A 17,419-nucleotide genomic window follows, 5' to 3' on the forward strand; every position below is an offset into this window, starting at 1 on the left:
CAGTAGCATTGCTTAATAGTCTGCTTATTTTACAGTCAAGTGGATTGCCAAGCAACTAAGCTGTAGCAAGTTCCATATTTAGGGGAAGAAATGTTTGTCTTCTCTCTGTCCCTGCTTGCAAATGGCAAGTGGAGGGCATTTCTAAGCCAGATTATTTGAGTACAGCATGTTCCACAAGCCCTGAGCCTGGGCTGCTGAGCAGCCGGTGTTAATCACGGCAACAGTTGACATGCACGCCTTGCCAGAGTCCAAGTTTGTCACCATCACTGTGACTTTCACTTTCTGCTGCTCAAAACAAAATGCAAACAAATGGCCCCCAAAAACACGCAGTTACTCAGGAATCTGAGATTCCCACATCACTTAACACGATTGGATCTCTTTAGAATACAGAAATGACAGCTCTTGATGACAAAAAGAGCTCGATTTGTTTGTCTAGGCAGGTGCATCCAAAGCTGTTTGAGATGCACAGGGTAGCTGACACACTGACACAAAGCACACACAAATACCCCAAGAACTAACAGCTGGTGGCCCGGTGAAATATGTTCCAGGGCATTTGAAATGGCTCTAGCTGCCTCATTTAGGCAACTGATCTGAGCCCCAAATGACCCTTTTATTTCTTGCCTTCTTCAATTTTGTCACCACCCACAAATAAAAAATGAGTTAGCGTTGCTATTTAAAAGCACCTGTACAGAAGTACAAATACACAAGGTATGTACATTTGGGAGCACATCTGAAATAATTTGCAAAGACTAAAACTGTAGTATTCCTTCTGACATGCACATACTGGAGACACTCACCCAAGGCAATCATCTTGTAAACACAATGCTCAAGTCTGAAGAAAGTTGTGATTAGGACAAACAACGGAAGACTCAAAAGGATAACACTTCAAGGTCCAGGCAGTCCAGTGCCTCTCCCAGGGCATCCTGCTGCTGGAGAAGGACAGTGCAGGAACACAACAAGCCTAGGTCATTCACATACAAGGGACAGAATGACTCCAGCCTGGGTGACTGACACCCACATTATTTCATGGATAAATGTGGTTGGCTAAACTCAGCACTCCCAGCCCACAGGAGAACTATCTGAATGATTATCAGATTGGTAGCTTTTCAGGAAACACCTGGCTACCTTTATTCAGATGACACATCTTTTTCCCTGCCTCACCTCTCTGCCATCCAGGATCCTGCCTAATGGTGACAGAGTAACATTTAAGGTATGATGAAAAACTATAAATTAAGTGTACAAATAGCACCGTAACCGAGGTATCTTACACGGTATTTTACCAAGGTATGTTACATTAATGCCCAGCTAAAATAGTGATGAATGAAAAAGAATTGCTAAAAAGTAATAATTTAAAACAATCAGCCAATTTTGAAACTGACTATTTTTCTTGGTTTGTTTTACTTCAAATAATAGGATCAAATTAATGACAAAATCACTGTCGTCCTGCAATCTGAAAATGAAATTATTCTAAGAATCAAAGTAGGATTCAGCAATGAAAATATCCACTGGCTGATAAGAACTAAATTTGATTGAAATAGGACTAAAATGTCTTTGCCTGGGAAATTATGGCATTTAGAGTCACTATTTTCAGTTCCAAATTCATGATTCACAGCCTTCACTCGGTTCCTCTCTTTATATACCAACAACAAAAACTGACAATAGAAACCCACAAACCCACAACTGAGAACAAGCCTTTTCCCTGAAAGAGGATGTCATGTAAAAGCTTCTTTATTACATACTAGCTATAAAAAATCCCCATTGTATGCATGTGTAAAATGTTTACAACATACAGTACTAGCACATACATGCGCTCCTATTGTTTCATCCAGTAATTACCACAATAACAACCAGAGAACACAAAACTAGGCGTATAAATAACTACAACAAAATTCTGTATTGCTTTAAGCAAGTGCTGCTTTGCAGGCATGGCAGGTACCTTCCACTCACCACAGGCACTTGCTGCTAAGCAACTTTCAAATCTTGTTTGAAGCAGATGAAATTAGTGACTGGAATTGGAAGCAACTTTATGTTGTGCAGAGATTTACTGGGGTGAAAGTGCTTCTGGCTGTGAAGCTGTAGCTGAAGAACCAAATTTTCTTCCTTAGCCATTAAAGATGGCTGTTGTCAGGTCCACTCAGAGATCAGAAAATCCCACTTAGCAGAAAACTTAACCACCTAACAAAACTTGATGAAAAGTCAATGAGGTGCTTAACAAAATAACTCATGGATTTCCTAGAAAATGTCATGAACTCTAAGTGCACAAACCAGAGTGGCCATAGCATGAAGCCTGAAGACCAGTCAGATGTGTTTGTAGTAGACAAAATGAGTAACTCTGGTGTCTAAGATACGGTGTGCATCAGACTGAGCCTGATCAGCCAAATCACATGCAGCGCTGGGAGTCAGTCATGAGCAGCAAATAACTAAGTGATGGGTATGGGACAAAAATATGATAGACTGCTCCATGCCAAATAACTGAAAGCCATGTCATAGATAACAGCAACTATTTTCTGTACGTGTCTGTCTGCTTCCCATTACTGAGAGGATAGGCTTGTTTAGGTCTTATCTTTCTTACCATTTCAGGGATTGTACCAAAAAAGATTTAAGCCTTTTAGCTTCAGAGGAGATTTGTATCTACTTTCAAAACACTCAATGCCTATCTGTTAATTGAAAATACATACTATCTTCTGGCTACCTATACTTCAGACACTTTGATTCATTCATGCCAGACACCTAGCTAAGCCGTCTCCGCAGCAAATTATGCTCTTTAAACCAGATCTGTTGACCAGAAACTGATAAATATGTTTTTATAGATTTACTGAATTAATTTAGTGCACCCTTTTATGCTCAGGCAACCTCTCTGGCATGCTATATGGGCAGTAATTGAAAGGAGAGCATTGTGTTTTCTACAGCTGATCTGAGCTGAGGACTGTAAAGACTAAATGCCCAGGAAGAACCTGAAACACCAAATGTTGGAAGTGATCATAAAGCACATGAAACATGGCATGCTTGGTCATTTTCTCCACTGTTATCTTTAGACTTCTGAAAAATAGGGAGGAAAATTGAGGTAGCTCTTCAGCAAGTTCATAATACACATTCTGAAAATAAAGAGATTTTGCAGAGTAAATTTTTTCTATGCAGTAGGAAAATCTCTGGGGGCCATACAAGTGATGTTAAATGGGAGAATAAGCCTATGCTCAGAAATCCAAGTCCTGAATAAAAATGCCAGTGCTGCAGCTGGAAGCTGCAGGAGATCTTGTCAATAAGCAGATACTTTCAGTTATTTTCCCTGAACTACAAGGTGCTAGACCTAAAGGAAGAAATGGAGCTAAAATGAGGGGAGGCATCAATATGTAGGGCATAAATGCATCTTGTGTTCATTAGAGAATGGAATAAAATGGAAATACCTCATTTTTACAGCAGCTGAAAATAGCATGGCAGCCCATGGGAAGGCACAGCTGGTACCCAGGCTTACTGCTACCATCAGGGCTGAACAGCCAGGGGGATTAGGAGCAAGTGAGGCTCCCACAAAACAGCATCAGGTGGTTCCTCTTGTCCCCAGCTCCCACCTGGCCCCAGTTCTGCCCCTTGCTGCTCGCTGCGCTGTTAATGCACATCCCACCGCTAACTGCCTGAGCGACCTGGGAGCAACATCACAGCCCGGGCTGTGCTCTCTCCTACAGCACAGACTGCTTCCCCTGCTGGAGAGGGAACCATCTGGGAAGCAAAGCAAATGCTCAGCCACTTAATTGGCACTTTCAGTAAAACAGACCACAGTCAAGATTGACAGACCTAGAGAAAATCACAGAGGAAAGCATCAGCCATTATCAGGGAAGGAAAACAGAGCCTGCTACCACTCCAAACTCTAAAAGATTTGAAAATAAAGTAGGAGCTGTGTCCACCCCTCCAACCCTGGATCATCTCACTCATTGCAGCTCCTAGAACCATCCCAGTCCCAGAGACCCTGCCCCATCTTCCCACCCCAAGCAAGAGCAGGGTTCTATGGACATGATGAATTCTTGTTCCTCTGCCAGTTAAGAACAGTGTGATATAATTTAGTAAGGCAAATCATCTGCCACCCACCTTCTCATCTAGATACTGGAATAAAGGGAGACTGATGGCCTGTTTTCAATTTCTAAAATGGCCTCAAATAGCATTTTCAACCATTTCTATTTTACATTTTAAGGATGTCTCTTGGTTTCTTCATGGGAATGGCAGCATTCTTTAAAGAAGGATGGGAAGGATTAAGAAAGCTGCCATCAAAACTGTTCATATCTGCTCCCCTCACTCTCCCTTTCTCCCCCCTCTCTTACACATACACAGCACACATATCTATCTGGCATATGAGATTTTAGCTCTTACTTGCCAAATCATTCCCAATTCGAGAATTTACTGTTCCAGGATCTTCTGTGTTGCAGACTTCCCTCTCTCTTCTAGCTCATCCCACCTCAATTTCCTTGCTATTTAAGAAAACTGATGATCTGACCTCTTCCTTCAGCTTTCCAACCACTCTCTACAGTTTATTTCAGTCTCCTCAGATCAGCCACCTGTGACTGATTTTGCAACAGCTTGCAAAATGTATTTTGTGCTCAGTTCCTGTTTTTGTCAGAATCTCGTAAGTTTAAAACTAGCTCAAGTTTAGTATTTAGCTTCTGAAGAGTACATAAAAAGTAGGCTGCTCTGTATAAAATACTACCTTGGACAATGGCTTAAGTGCTGGCTACTACAGATAACATCCTCAAAAAGGGAGCCCTTCTCATCTCATGCTCTCAGGATTGTTGATGCTCTGCCACTATGGATCAAGAGAGATGTCTCTAGGCCTCCCCACCAGCAAGCACCTAAGGGAAGGATGGCCTATACATGGGATGGGCAATTAAGTTCCTAGTACCTGTTTTCTTGGCATCCTCCAAATACATGTATGATTAGCTTTGCAGAAATGGCACCAAAGGGCTGACTGCACAGCAGCAAGATGAAAGAAAACAAAGTTATTAATTTGTTATGGTTAGAAACCGCAGTTCATCTTTGTCAGATGTGAACTTCAAACCCTTTTTCAGGGGTCATTCCTGCTTGTCAAGAAACCTGAGAGCACAGGAAACAAGGTGGTATTTCATCTTGAATTTCTGAAAACTGCAAGGAGTCTCATGAAAGGCATTATAAACAAAAACAATAAAACAGATTGTCATTTTTACTCTAATATTACTGCAAGTAAATTGACCTGCCTGCATGCATGTTTTGATGCAGTATGTATATTCCTGTACAGTAGCTCATGTACTTTCTCATTTTAGCTAAGGAATTACTTCAGTGAACCTTAAAACCACACCCTTTTAACTCAGTCTAGTCCTAATTGAGAATCTGTAGGGTTTTTACACAATCTTAATTAAACTTCTTTTTAAAAGACATAGTTTTATTTAAACCTAAGTAAGAACACACCCAGAAAAACCTTGTAAGAGCTAATGTACTATTTTTGAGAATAGCAATCACAGAAAAGATTGATCTCATGAATCAGCCTAAACTCTTAAGAACCCAGCACAAAGACTTTCAATACCCATTTAGTACAACTTGCTCATTGCTCAAACCCACCTTGATATGCTGTCCCAAAAGAAAAGGTGACCAGCTGCAAATGACCAACCCACAAAACTCAACTGCAGTGCAACAACTGCTGTTCTTGATGCTTTTTACACATTAGTGTCCTACTAGCTGGTGTGAAATAATTTTCAAAGATAAAACTTGAGCCTATGAAGGTTGTTTTTTACCTTGGACACTCATTTATAAGGCCCTGGAAAAAGCTACTTTATGAAGAACAAAGGCAGTTACCTCTACTTTTGCTTATAGCAAGCTCTCTATTCTTCTTGCAAAGAATGAAAGCAAATGAAATGTTGGAAAATAAGGTAATTTTTATAATGTTAAAAATATTTCTTCACAGAATCACAGAATCATTTAGGTTGGAAAAGACCTTCAAGATGATTGAGTCCAACCTTTGTCCACTGATCTCTACCTTATCAACTTAACCATAGCACTAAGTGCCATGTCCAGCCATTTCCTGAACCCCTTCAGGCATGGTGACTCCACCATCTCCATGGACAGCCCATTCCAGTGCTTTCCATGAACAAATTCTCCCTGATGTCCAATTTGAACCTCCCCTGGCCCAGGCTTGAGACCTGGCTTGAGATTTCCTCTTATCCCGTCACTGGTTGCCTCAGAGAAGAAGCCAACCCCCACCTAACTAAGCCTCCTTTCAGGTCGTTTATAGAGTAATATTAGTCTTAGATTACTGTTAAAAAGTTTATTTTTATTAGATTTCATTCTGGCTATAACCACTGAAAACTTTATCTATTATTTGACTGGCTGTTCTCATTTTTTTCTTCAAAATTATTCAAATCAGACCAATTCTGTGAGTTTGGATATTAGAACGCAAAAGGACAGACAAAAAACTGTGATTCAGTTTTAGAATTTAACTGTTGAAATAGCTCTGCATCTTTTTCTTTGAAAGGTATTTTCAGACTGAACTTCAGAAATAAAGACAGGACTAATGGACAGATTTTAGCCAATTAAAAAAACCAAACGAACAACCAAAAATCCCTAGAAAGCAATTTGCTACATCCAGCAGATGATTTTCAGAGATGCAATTCCAGTTTCTGAAAGCCACCTTGGCACAATGATCTCCCCTGACTTGTACACAAGGCAGCAAGCACCTAAGTCAGCTGCAATGCAGGCTTACCCATGGCATCTCTGAGACATCTCCACCCCTGTTGTGTCAGTATGTGTGAAATGTTTCTGGAGATGAAAGGACAGTCCACTTTTGTATTTATGTAAACTTCTGGCATACTGACAGACAAGAATAACAAGACTTACTGCCTGCCAGGGTACTGAACCCTCTTGCAAGAAGCAGGAAGACCACAGCTTCTCATCAGCAATGATATGCTATATAGTGAGACAGCTTCAGGCTTTCCTTCGCTGGGAAAAAACTGCTTAGATTTCACTAAACTAGTCTGTTAAAAACAAAGCAGTTGTAGCTTTAACTAATACCAGCTGTCAAAGTAAAAGAAATAAATAAATAGATAAATGTACACACAAATTACATACATAAACAAAAACTGGCAGATTTCGTTTTAACACCATTGTCCATAGCTACATTGTTCAATGACATAAAGACACTTCTTTCTTCCTCTGTAAACCAAACCAAATCAGGAGTACATACAAAGCCGTGGCCTAGGGGAGAATAGCTGCAAATGCAGACACCCATATTTGCTGCCAGCCTGCAGACAGCAGCTGCTGCCTGCAGCGCCTCATTCGACAGTGACAGCGGCTGCACTGACGTTCCACATTAGAGACTCATATTGCTTTGTTCCCTCAGGGGAGCCTCTCTGTTTAAGGGGATACTATTAAGGATGGCAAGTACAAACACGAGCCCCTTTTTTTTATCTTTTTGTACAATTCTGTGTGAATATTTATCTGTATTTTATGGGAGAATTAATTGAATGTCACTACAGACGCACAAACAGACATAACCTAACTAAATGCCGAGCACGTAGCTCACCGAACTGCTGCAGTACAGAGCACTGGTTTGAAATCTACAGCTTCATTCCTCTCTGACAGGCAGCCAAACCCCACAGAGACTCTAAGCCATTAGCATACATGCAATGCCCCAGAGCAACCACATGAACCATCTGCATCCAGACGGTCACTGTGATGTGCAATGCCTGCAGCAGGGCCACCTCCCTGCTGTGGATGGGTAGCCTAACACAGCAAGAAGCCCAGGTGTGAAAATATTCATACCTATAAAGGTAAGTTTAGAAAAGGCCTCGTGCAAAGGCCTTTGAATGTCCATTCTCTCTGGGACCTCCCCTGTGACAGACCACTAGAGCTTTATCCTGAGCAGGCCACTTAGTGTCTTTGTTATCCTAGCTGCTGTATCCCTATGGGCTGAGGCAACATGCCCTAGTCCCACCAGGATGTGGTAACTGCAAATGAGACTAAAGCTGATGTAGTACGTCTTATTTAACACACCTGAGAATCCTTCATCCCACTGCTATCTCCTTGCACTATCAGAACAATCCAAACTCTCAGAGAGGCATCTCCAACAGGTCAGTAGTTGTAGGGGAATCTGCTCCTGTTTGTACTGGCACGGAATTGCTCTTCTGTCCTGTGACCAAGGACACCATATCCTCCTGGGTGAGGTTTGTGCATCATGCCTCTCACACATGGGTGGATTCCTGGAGGAACTTCCACTCTTGATTGTGACGCTTACAGTTCAGATCTTGCTGCTTTTTATCTGTCTGCTCACTTCCATCATTTGGAGCTTTTCTCCATCCAATCACACAGGCAGCGTGATTATCATCCTCTCTGCTCTGTACAGCTTATCTGGAGTTATCACTGCAGACCATGCAAGCAGCAGAGGATGAAGAGAATAGTCAGGCTGATACATGTTCCAGAGTCAGAGGAATGCTTTCTCCAGCTCATTTAACCCTTAGCAGACCTCTGTGTCCACTCACAGCCTATAAAACAGATGGACTGCCTGGCCTCATGTCTGAGTGGATGACAAAGCACATGGGATCTTCACACAAAATTTGCCATGCTTCTTTGCCAGCTAATTTGACATTTCTCAGCTACTTTATTCTCTTTGATAACCTAAGCAGTCTGAGAGTGTTTTATTAGCAGATGGTTTGAATGACTCATGATTACCTACCCTGATGAAAATACAGCGGCACAATTTACTGTTGCCACTGCAACAGTCCTAGGTACCTTACTAATGACAGTAATGAGTGCAGCTGACAGGAAAAAAGGTTAGTGGTGCAATATTTTCCACATTCAGCTCTTTTAGTATATGTTAAATGTGTATTTTTAGCATCTCTCAGTATTTCTTATCAGGATGCTTTTTTCTTTTGTGACCAACACTATTTTCATTGTGCTAAGTCAGTTCAGAATCAGTGTGACTCTTGTTAGGTATCTGTAAGCCACTGATTTATATAATTGAGGTTCTGCCTGGATGGTATCTTCTTACAGCAGCTTTTCTTTCTCTTGTAGCAGAGGTCTTACAAGTGGAATCTGCTGCCATTTTCTGACCTCCCTGGAGTTGTAATAGAGGCCCTTCCTCTCAGAACTTGCTTTCTAGTGGTGTCCTCATCACAGAATCCCTTACTTGGCTGTTAAAAAAATGCAGCTAGCAAATGAAATAAAAAAAAACTGGTCTCCCTTTTCTACTCCCATCCAGGAACTTTTAAAATATGTAGCTGAATACATTTTCCTTTTGCTGCACTTGCATAACCACAACTCATCAACATCAAGACTATATCCTCTTAAAACTTCTTCATGTACTATCATATGTGTACTTCCACACTCAAGAGAGTGCAGCAGGAAATCCAAATTCTGCACCACAGCTTTCCAAGACTAGTTCCTAGTGGTAACATGAAAGCTGGCATTTGCTAGAGTGATGACATATATGAAATTATATCATCACTGCAAATTACAAAGTCACTGGGCTCATGAGTGGCATGGTAAACAGGAGAGGTAAAGGGAGATAGCTAATCTTTCCACTGACCATCTTCAAAACCTCCTCATGGCTTTTTAGGCTACAGACCTTTTGAGTACAAGGCACTTTCTTCTAGAGCTCATTCTTACCCTCTCTCTCATCCGTCTTCCCTGCTCAGTCAAACCTTTAAAAGAGCTGCCTAAAGGCTATAGAAATGTGGAAAGCCCCAAGTATAGCTATATATTTTCTCTCACAAGCTCACTGATTTTGTGTCATTTTCACCTTAGGCTCCTGCTCTAGGCTGAAACATGATCTAGCACGTTTTAAGGGTCTGCTCAGCATCTCTCTCAAAGCATGCATGGAACCTTCCCAGCCAAAGGAGGTCAGAAATATCATACTTTTTGTATCACTGACATGTAGTTTCACAAGAATTTCCCTTCTCCTGTACTGATCAAAACACCTCAAGATACCAGTTCCAAATGAAATTTTTGGGAGCCCTAAGAAGTTCTGAAATACTTTCCATCTAATTCTGGGAAGCAACGGCACATTTCTGGTCTAGAATATGGGTTCTGTTCTACTCCCAGTTTCTAGGCATCTTAAATTGATCTCTTAGTGTAGGTTTCACGTTGACCAAACACACCAAAGTCAGCCAATTTTTCACTGAGGTCCTCCAGACTGTGGGTAGCAAGTGTTTCTCCCTGTAGTTGTCCAACTTATTTGGTTAATACAGCATCTTATCCTTTTCAAATGGGAACATATTGCCATTTTTAAGATCTTGTCATTTCATATTATACACAGTGACCTTCATATAAAAGGGTCTAAACAGTGATGTCACATCAAAGTGATTTTCACCAAAAGAAAAGAAATCCATTAATCTAGAAAATCTGGAATACTGTGTATTCCACATGTATTCCACATGCTTTTCTCATAGCACTTCACAGACCTTCTCCTGCTTCCCTGAAGCAGACAGGTGCTTCAGGGATCAAGCAGGGCGTTTGAGCACAGATGAAAAGAGATGGCTTAGATTCTTCTGTGAATAAATTTTTTTGCTAGGCATACCCATTAATTATCCCCAAATTACATGAAACACTACTGCTTCTACCCCAGCTCAAAAAGTACGACAGAGTCTTCACTGCATGTACTGCTCTTCCTATTTGGGTCACACAGCCCAAAGGGACTCTAATAATCTTTCAGGCGTCCTTGGTCATAAAGATCCTTCCCTATTTCTGGTCCTGTAAATTACACTGGTCAAAGCTGAAGTTTGTTTTGATCTCACGCCATTTTGCAAATATGCAGATTGATTGAGCTCGTATCTGTCACTGGCTCTAACTAGGAGATTGGTCCTGCTCTGAGGAGGCTGCTGGTCCCTTCAAGTCTAAACTATTCTACAATTTTTGTTTTAAATCTCAAAGACCTTTTGTCATCTTTGATCATTTACAGAGTCTTCCACTAATTATAGCTCATGCTTTTAGCTAATGGCGAGGACCAAAAAATTTGACAAGCTGAAGAAAAGCTTGTCAAATTCCCTTCATGTACCTTCAGATTTCTTCCCCATTCCAGAAGCTGTGTGGACACAGCTGCCTGGGAGACCATAACTGTATTCAGTAACTTTACATCAGTACCTTGCAACTTCTAAACCAATGAGACAGGAAAGGTGATCCAGGGCTGCAAGAGACAAACCACCAAAAACTATCAAATTCATGAGTCATATCCAGCCTGTGAGATGTCTCAGCTCACTTTTTGTTTTTGGAGAAAGAAAGGGCAAGGTGCACTTAAACTCTCATGACAGCTGCCTGCTTGTGAACAGCTCAGCACAGTGAGTTCGAATTGCCAGTGGTGCTGCCTGAGTTGGAGGGCTGAGCTTCAAGCCCCTGTCCTCCTGAGCATGCAGTCAAGCCTTTTGGAGACCACATCTCAGGCACCTAATAAGGTGTGGTACCTAAAGGAGTTTAGAGAACCCTCTCTTATCTCAGGTTTGTATTTTTTAAAAAACCATTAATTTAGAAAGTAAAATACTAGCACGCAGTCAATCCTCAAAATCTACTGTAAGTGGGATGTGAGACTACATTTTCTCTCTAAGTATCTTGAAATTTCACTGATGAATTTGTCAAGTTATTAGAGCTCCTGTAACCTCAACCCCTTTCATAACCCAGGTTTATTCTGGCATTTGACAGTGGTGTAGCTAAGCCTCTTTTTGACCTGGTTCTGCAATATTTTCACCAGCTCTGACTCTACAGGGAACAACAGGAACCTCAGCAGCTAGATATATTGGTATAAAGTTACAACTTCTGGTACTTTCTGTAACCTCTCTTTGGCATACTGTTGCCTTAGAAACCAGCATAACATCATTGAGGAATTGTAGCTGTACTTACTGCACTCAGCCTTTTAGGATGGCAGTGGGCTGTTTATGCTCAAAAAAGGAGCATTTTGGTCATCCACTGTCAGTGGAGCCCAGTCTCACCAAGACTGCTATCTCCCACCAGAACTTCCACAGTCATGTCCCACCCTTCCTTGTGCTGCTGCTCATCTACCACCCCATGGACCAGCTGGCAGAGCCAACATGCTCAAAACCTGCAGGAGTGGTCAGGTTTTGGTTGGTTCTCCAACAACTGGGATGAGTACCAGTGCTGGGAAAAGAGGAGGCAGGCACATCACCCAGGATGGCAATCAGATGCCAGTCAGATTGTCCTTCATCTCCATGTTTGATGCCAAGATCTCCCATTTCTCTACTGCTGGCTGCTGCTGTTTTGCACAAGTTTATAAGACTACTTACTTCTCTCATGCCATAAAATCACTTATCTTGGTGTAACCGTTACCATTTGTTGCATTTTGGCTGAAAGAAAGTTTGGGGGGAAAAGTGCCTAGGAACAAAAGCAGTTCCTGAACAGACAGAGCAGAAGACAGTAGAGTGAGCCTACACAAGCACAGAAGCTCTTCCTGGCACATTTAAGTGAGCAAGGTTTCCCATTCCCCACAGCAGTCCTCAGCCTCCCCACAGAGAGCAGCCTTCTAGCATCAACCTTGCAGCAGAGGAAAGCTCCACTTTCCATTTGGTTTTGTGTTGCTCTGGCCCTTTGGTCAGCTCTCCTTTGTTTGAGTCCTTCTGCTTCCCAGAGTACAGCTGCTGATCTACCAGGCAGGGACCAACATGAGCGTCTCCCAAAGAGCCCAGGCTGGAAGAGCATTTCCCAGACATCCCCCATAACCCTCACAGTGTAGTCCTGCTGCTGGGTTACAAGGGCCCAGCATGAAGAAATGCAGCAGTGCTGAGAACATCACCTGGGGCTTTCACAGCACACACCTGGGTCCTTGTAACAGCGCTGGGGCAAGCTCCATGGGCTCCACTGTGTGAATCCTTTCCTTGCAGCTTCCTTCTGAGTTCTTCTGGGTAGGTGAAGCACACAGGGTGCATATTCTCAGACATGCATGAAATGGCTCTCTGAGCCTCTCCAGTTGTTTCACAGACTCTAAACTGCATCCTGTCCTACTCCTTACCAATACAGTCAGATGTGATGGAGCTGCATTCCCCTGACCTCTCCCAGCACTGGCAAGCCTCACCGAACCGGGCTGCTCTCACAGCTCAGTTTGATTTGTGCCTCTGTTGTCTCTCCAGGAGGCCTGCAACTGCCATTATTCCTAGTTAGACAAGGGATGCTTGCTGGTTTTTTCTGCTGGGCTCTTCCCCCTGAGATGAGGGTGTTCTATTTGTGGGGACCACCCCGTCACTTGTTCAGAGGTGCACCACTTCTCTGCTCTGGTGCAGCCTTACAACACCATTTCACCTTTAAAAAGACTTAATTCTCAATTTTTATCAAACCAGATTACCTCCTACAGAATGTGAAATGATTATGGTAAGCAGACAAATCTTTCAGGTCAGGAGGAGTGGTGGCACGGGCTGAAAAGCTGCCCCCCATGCACACAGCCCTCCACACCTCCCTGGCAGTGCATGTGAAGAAGGGTCTCTGGCACATATGTTTCCTGTGAGGATTATAGAAAGAACATATGACCAATGGAAAATACTGACCCCGACCCCACAGCAACTACCCTGCCCTCCCACAGTGCCCTTGCACAGACACTTCTTGGGTTTTTGCTTTGCACACTCTATGCTTGCTCACTCACTCACTGGGAGTGTCAGCAGCTGTTTATGCATTGCCTGCTGCCTTATCCCCCCTTTATGGGCTGCTGTCACCGTCTGTTTGTCTTTCCCTGCATCCAGGAGGTGATAAGCAGATGCCTGTTCCTACAAAGACTCTCAGACTATCTTTTACTGCCCTTCTAACTGCTGCTAAAAGCAAAAAGAAAAAAACAGAATTGCCAAAGGGGAGTTGTTTTGACATTTAAAATATTTTGATACTGAGTCAGACTAAAGGTTCTGAACCAGTATTTGCTTCTGACCATTTCTCTTGGCTTTTTAATCAAAGCAGAGAGAAATAAAACCCTAAATACTAAGGGTAAACAGAAGGATTAAAAAAACTGTAATCTTCTCATTTCATGCTTTTCAGACAACAGCAGCAATGGCTTCTGTCCTATTTCCAATGTCCAAATAATGCTGACTCTTTTTTGTCTTATCTGATGCTCTAGCCAGACAGAAACATTAACAATTAGTAGCACTGTTATCATTTGAGAGCCTGGAAATATGAAGAAGACAGGAGGAGAGGGAAGACAGAAAACCTCTTAGCGTTTTGACTGAAGTAATTTTGATACAACCTTCTTTCTTTGAAAGCAAAGCCTCTGTTCCCCCAGCAGCGGCGAGGGCAGGGCTGGTTAGGCGAGCACTGACCTGCGCAGGCAGGTGAGCGGGGCGGCACCAGTGACCCCGCTCTCCTCCTGCCTGCCAGCACCTGGCAGCAGCAGGCAAAGGGACAGCCCTGTCCAGCCTGAACAGGAACTCTTGGGCAGGAGCTCAGGCCCGAGCAGAGGCACAGGGGAGTTGGCCACCACACTGCCTTCCTCTTCATCTGGCCAGAGAGTTCAGGCAGAGACTGACCGTAGCCTCTGCTCAAATCTACGGCAACAAGCCATGTTCTGTTTAATCCCATTTTTAAAAGGAAGAAATGTTTCTAGACTCTTCTGGGAAACAGGCAGTGGCTGATATGGATGCTCCCATTGCCCTTTTCTAAATTGTGGGAACCATGGAAACAAAGGCAGCCATACCTCCTGGTGCACAACCCCTGTGACTTCAGCCAATGCACCTCGTAACCAAGAAAGGACCACGAAAATGAACAAGTGCATACTATGGTGTTCTGCTAGAGGGCAGGTAGGGCACAGTTTTTATCTCAAAGCCTGTTCATGTGCATTTTGCAGAAGTAGAGCCCACGGACACAGACACTGGGGCTCACAGAACTGTCAGGGTGGAAGAGATGCAGATACAACATTCGGCATCTCTGTTCATGCTCTGATGACCCAGAGCTGCAGACATGTTTACAACTGTGCACGAAAAATGCATCCCTAAACAAAAGAAATCTAAAGGCAAATTTTGTTCTTATGCTGCCTGACCTTGACTGGGTGTTGTGGCAGAGGAGGGGGGAGCTGCCAGAGCCTGGTCACAGGAACTATTAACCCTTTGGGAGCAAGGGGTTCGACAGCCAGGAAGGCATAATTATGAGGCATCCCAATGCCTCACAATATCACATCCCGGGAAGAGATGAGCCGCAGAACAGGTCCCAGCCCAGAAGTGTGGAGACATTACACCATGGTGGATGTGACAATGCTCTACAAAAGCCATCCCTTCATATCCAAATGAGACATGTTTTCAACACCCAGTACTGTTTTGTGCACAAAATACAGCATGAACCAACTGTTTTTTGTTTTTCTGTCATCCGATAATCACTGGACCAGACTGGTCCCCACACAGCCACACTGTCACCAGCAACATTATTTATACATAAACCCCCAACCTTCCTCTGCAGCCAGATTTGCCAGGTAGGTAATTGTTGTTCCCATTGAAGCAAAATTGGCTTGCTTTCAATGACATGCATCTGCACTGCTATTATACAGCAGACTGCCTCAGTTAAGATTTTCCAGCACAAAGATGAGGAAGGAAAAAAAATAAACAATCATTTTCTTTAGCATTTTTCACCTCATATTTAGAATTCCACCTAATTTAATTGCAGATTCTGCAGTCACAGGGGGGATGGGGGGGGGAAATTGCAGAGAAGCCTTTTTTCTCCCAGAGACAAAAATGAAGTAAATGAGATAGACATGAGATAGCAGTCTTTTCCTGCTGGTTAAATCACTTTCCCCCAGCTCTCGCCCATCTAATACTGCAGCATTCTCAGTCCCCAAATGCACCATCTAAATAGTGCATTCATTAAAGTGTCTGCAACTCCTGATCACTGACAGATGCGATCTTATCAACCGCCACATTCAAGCAAAACTGCCTTTTCCCCCAATCTTCCAGTGGCCTGAATTCAGCAGCGCTGACAGCCCGACACTGCCTTGCTGCTTGCATCGAGGATGCACCCACGGTTAGGAGGTAGATGCTTCCCCTCCAGCATCTTCCATCCCTTCATAAGCAGGCAAGGACCACAGCTTCTAGCCAACGACCTACGGCAAAGAGAATGCAAGCGTGGCGGGTACAGCAAGGATAAAACAAGCCCTGTTCTCAACAGCAAAAGGATGTAAATAGGATGCATTTACTTACATGACGATTCAGTGCCAAACATGGCTCGCCCCAGATGCTGCTATTTCAAAAAGGAAAGAAGAAAAAAGAGTGGAAGACAGAGGGAGCGTATGAGAGAGGGGATGAGACTGCTACACAGCAGGGGTCATGAAGCCAGACAATGCAGTCCAGGCTATCCAAGCTGCCAGATTCTCCTCTCTCCTGCTCTGCTCTGCTCCACACCGCAGACAGCTTTTCCTTGCAACCGCAGGGAAGGTCCTTCTACAGGAAGCAAAAAGCAGGAGCCTCTGTTTTAAATCCGAGTGATAAGGGCAGGCCGTTGTCCTTTCTGTGATAGCGGCAGGCAGAAAGAGGTGTCGGCCACCAGATACTGCAATCCCCAGCCCCGCTGGCCGTAAGACAATAGCGGAGCTTATGCACACACGGGATGACGTCAGGACACTGCAAAGACTGACTGCTGCTAACCCAGAGGCTCGCAGGGGGCTTGGACACAGCACAGCGACTCAGATGGGAATTCCTTTGTCACAAGGAGCAGAGGACAAAGAGCCAGACATGTATTTCCCTCCGTGATGCTAAAGCTCCCACCCGGGATGGTAATGCTAGCAGGAAAATATCTGCCTTGAATTCGTGCTGCTTTTCTCAGCCGCAAAGCATCTCCGTGCAAAGAGAATAAATTTCAGGGACAAATATCCTAGTAAATGCCACTTATAGCATTTTCAGTAAAGAATAACCCCGAATCACAAATTCTCTTCATTATTTTTCCCTCAAAGAAATTCTAAACTCCTAGGCCAGTCTACACTCCAGACCTAATTTTCCCATCAAAGTGCTAGCCATCTGTCTCTTTTACTTAAATTTATTGTCAGAATACACTGTAACAATGCTCCAATCACAATAAATGAGTCACACATCTAAATAAAAATAAAAACCCCAAAGCACACTGAATTCAATGATAAAAAGGCATCCTAGCAACCAAGGAAATACTGTCCTTAATTTTTCTTTATTCTTCAAAACCAACTAGATCTAGTGTGCATCTGCAAGTGCATTTTTTTAAGTGTATTAAGCTTATTTTTTCCCTGACATTTAGTAATTGAAAAATGTTCAGACAAAGCCCTAAGCTTGCTCCTCTCACAGACAAAAGGAGTTGCCTGTCCTGTGTTGGTGAGAGCAGCCAAGCAGGAAGCTGATGGCTGGAAGCTACCAGACATCGGGAGCCATCCAGAGAATGGCTCTCCAGAGTGGGCAAAACCAAGAAGGTTTCTGCAAAGTCTCCTTGAACATGGACATGCAGTTCCCAAGATGTCAGACACTGGAAAGTACTGCTGGTGGATGAG

The 17,419-nt window shown here is 43.2% G+C and overlaps 1 protein-coding gene across 2 annotated transcripts in view; it reads right to left on the reverse strand.

Annotated features, from left to right (window-relative positions):
- Nucleotides 1-17,419, reverse strand: part of ST7 (suppression of tumorigenicity 7) — a 136,122-nt gene that overhangs the window by 79,498 nt on the left and 39,205 nt on the right. The window contains exon 1 of one of the 2 annotated variants that reach the window (XM_084205590.1): nucleotides 16,110-16,424. The exons of the other annotated variant lie outside the window; for it this stretch is intronic. Within the exon in view, the coding sequence (XP_084061716.1) occupies nucleotides 16,110-16,131 (22 nt within the window). The 5' untranslated portion in view covers nucleotides 16,132-16,424. Of the gene's footprint in view, nucleotides 1-16,109; nucleotides 16,425-17,419 lie in introns of those variants that run through there. 2 annotated transcript variants of the gene reach the window in all.

The sequence above is a fragment of the Fringilla coelebs genome (assembly GCF_963513975.1).
Source record: "Fringilla coelebs genome assembly, chromosome: 5".
Classification (NCBI taxonomy): domain Eukaryota; kingdom Metazoa; phylum Chordata; class Aves; order Passeriformes; family Fringillidae; genus Fringilla; species Fringilla coelebs.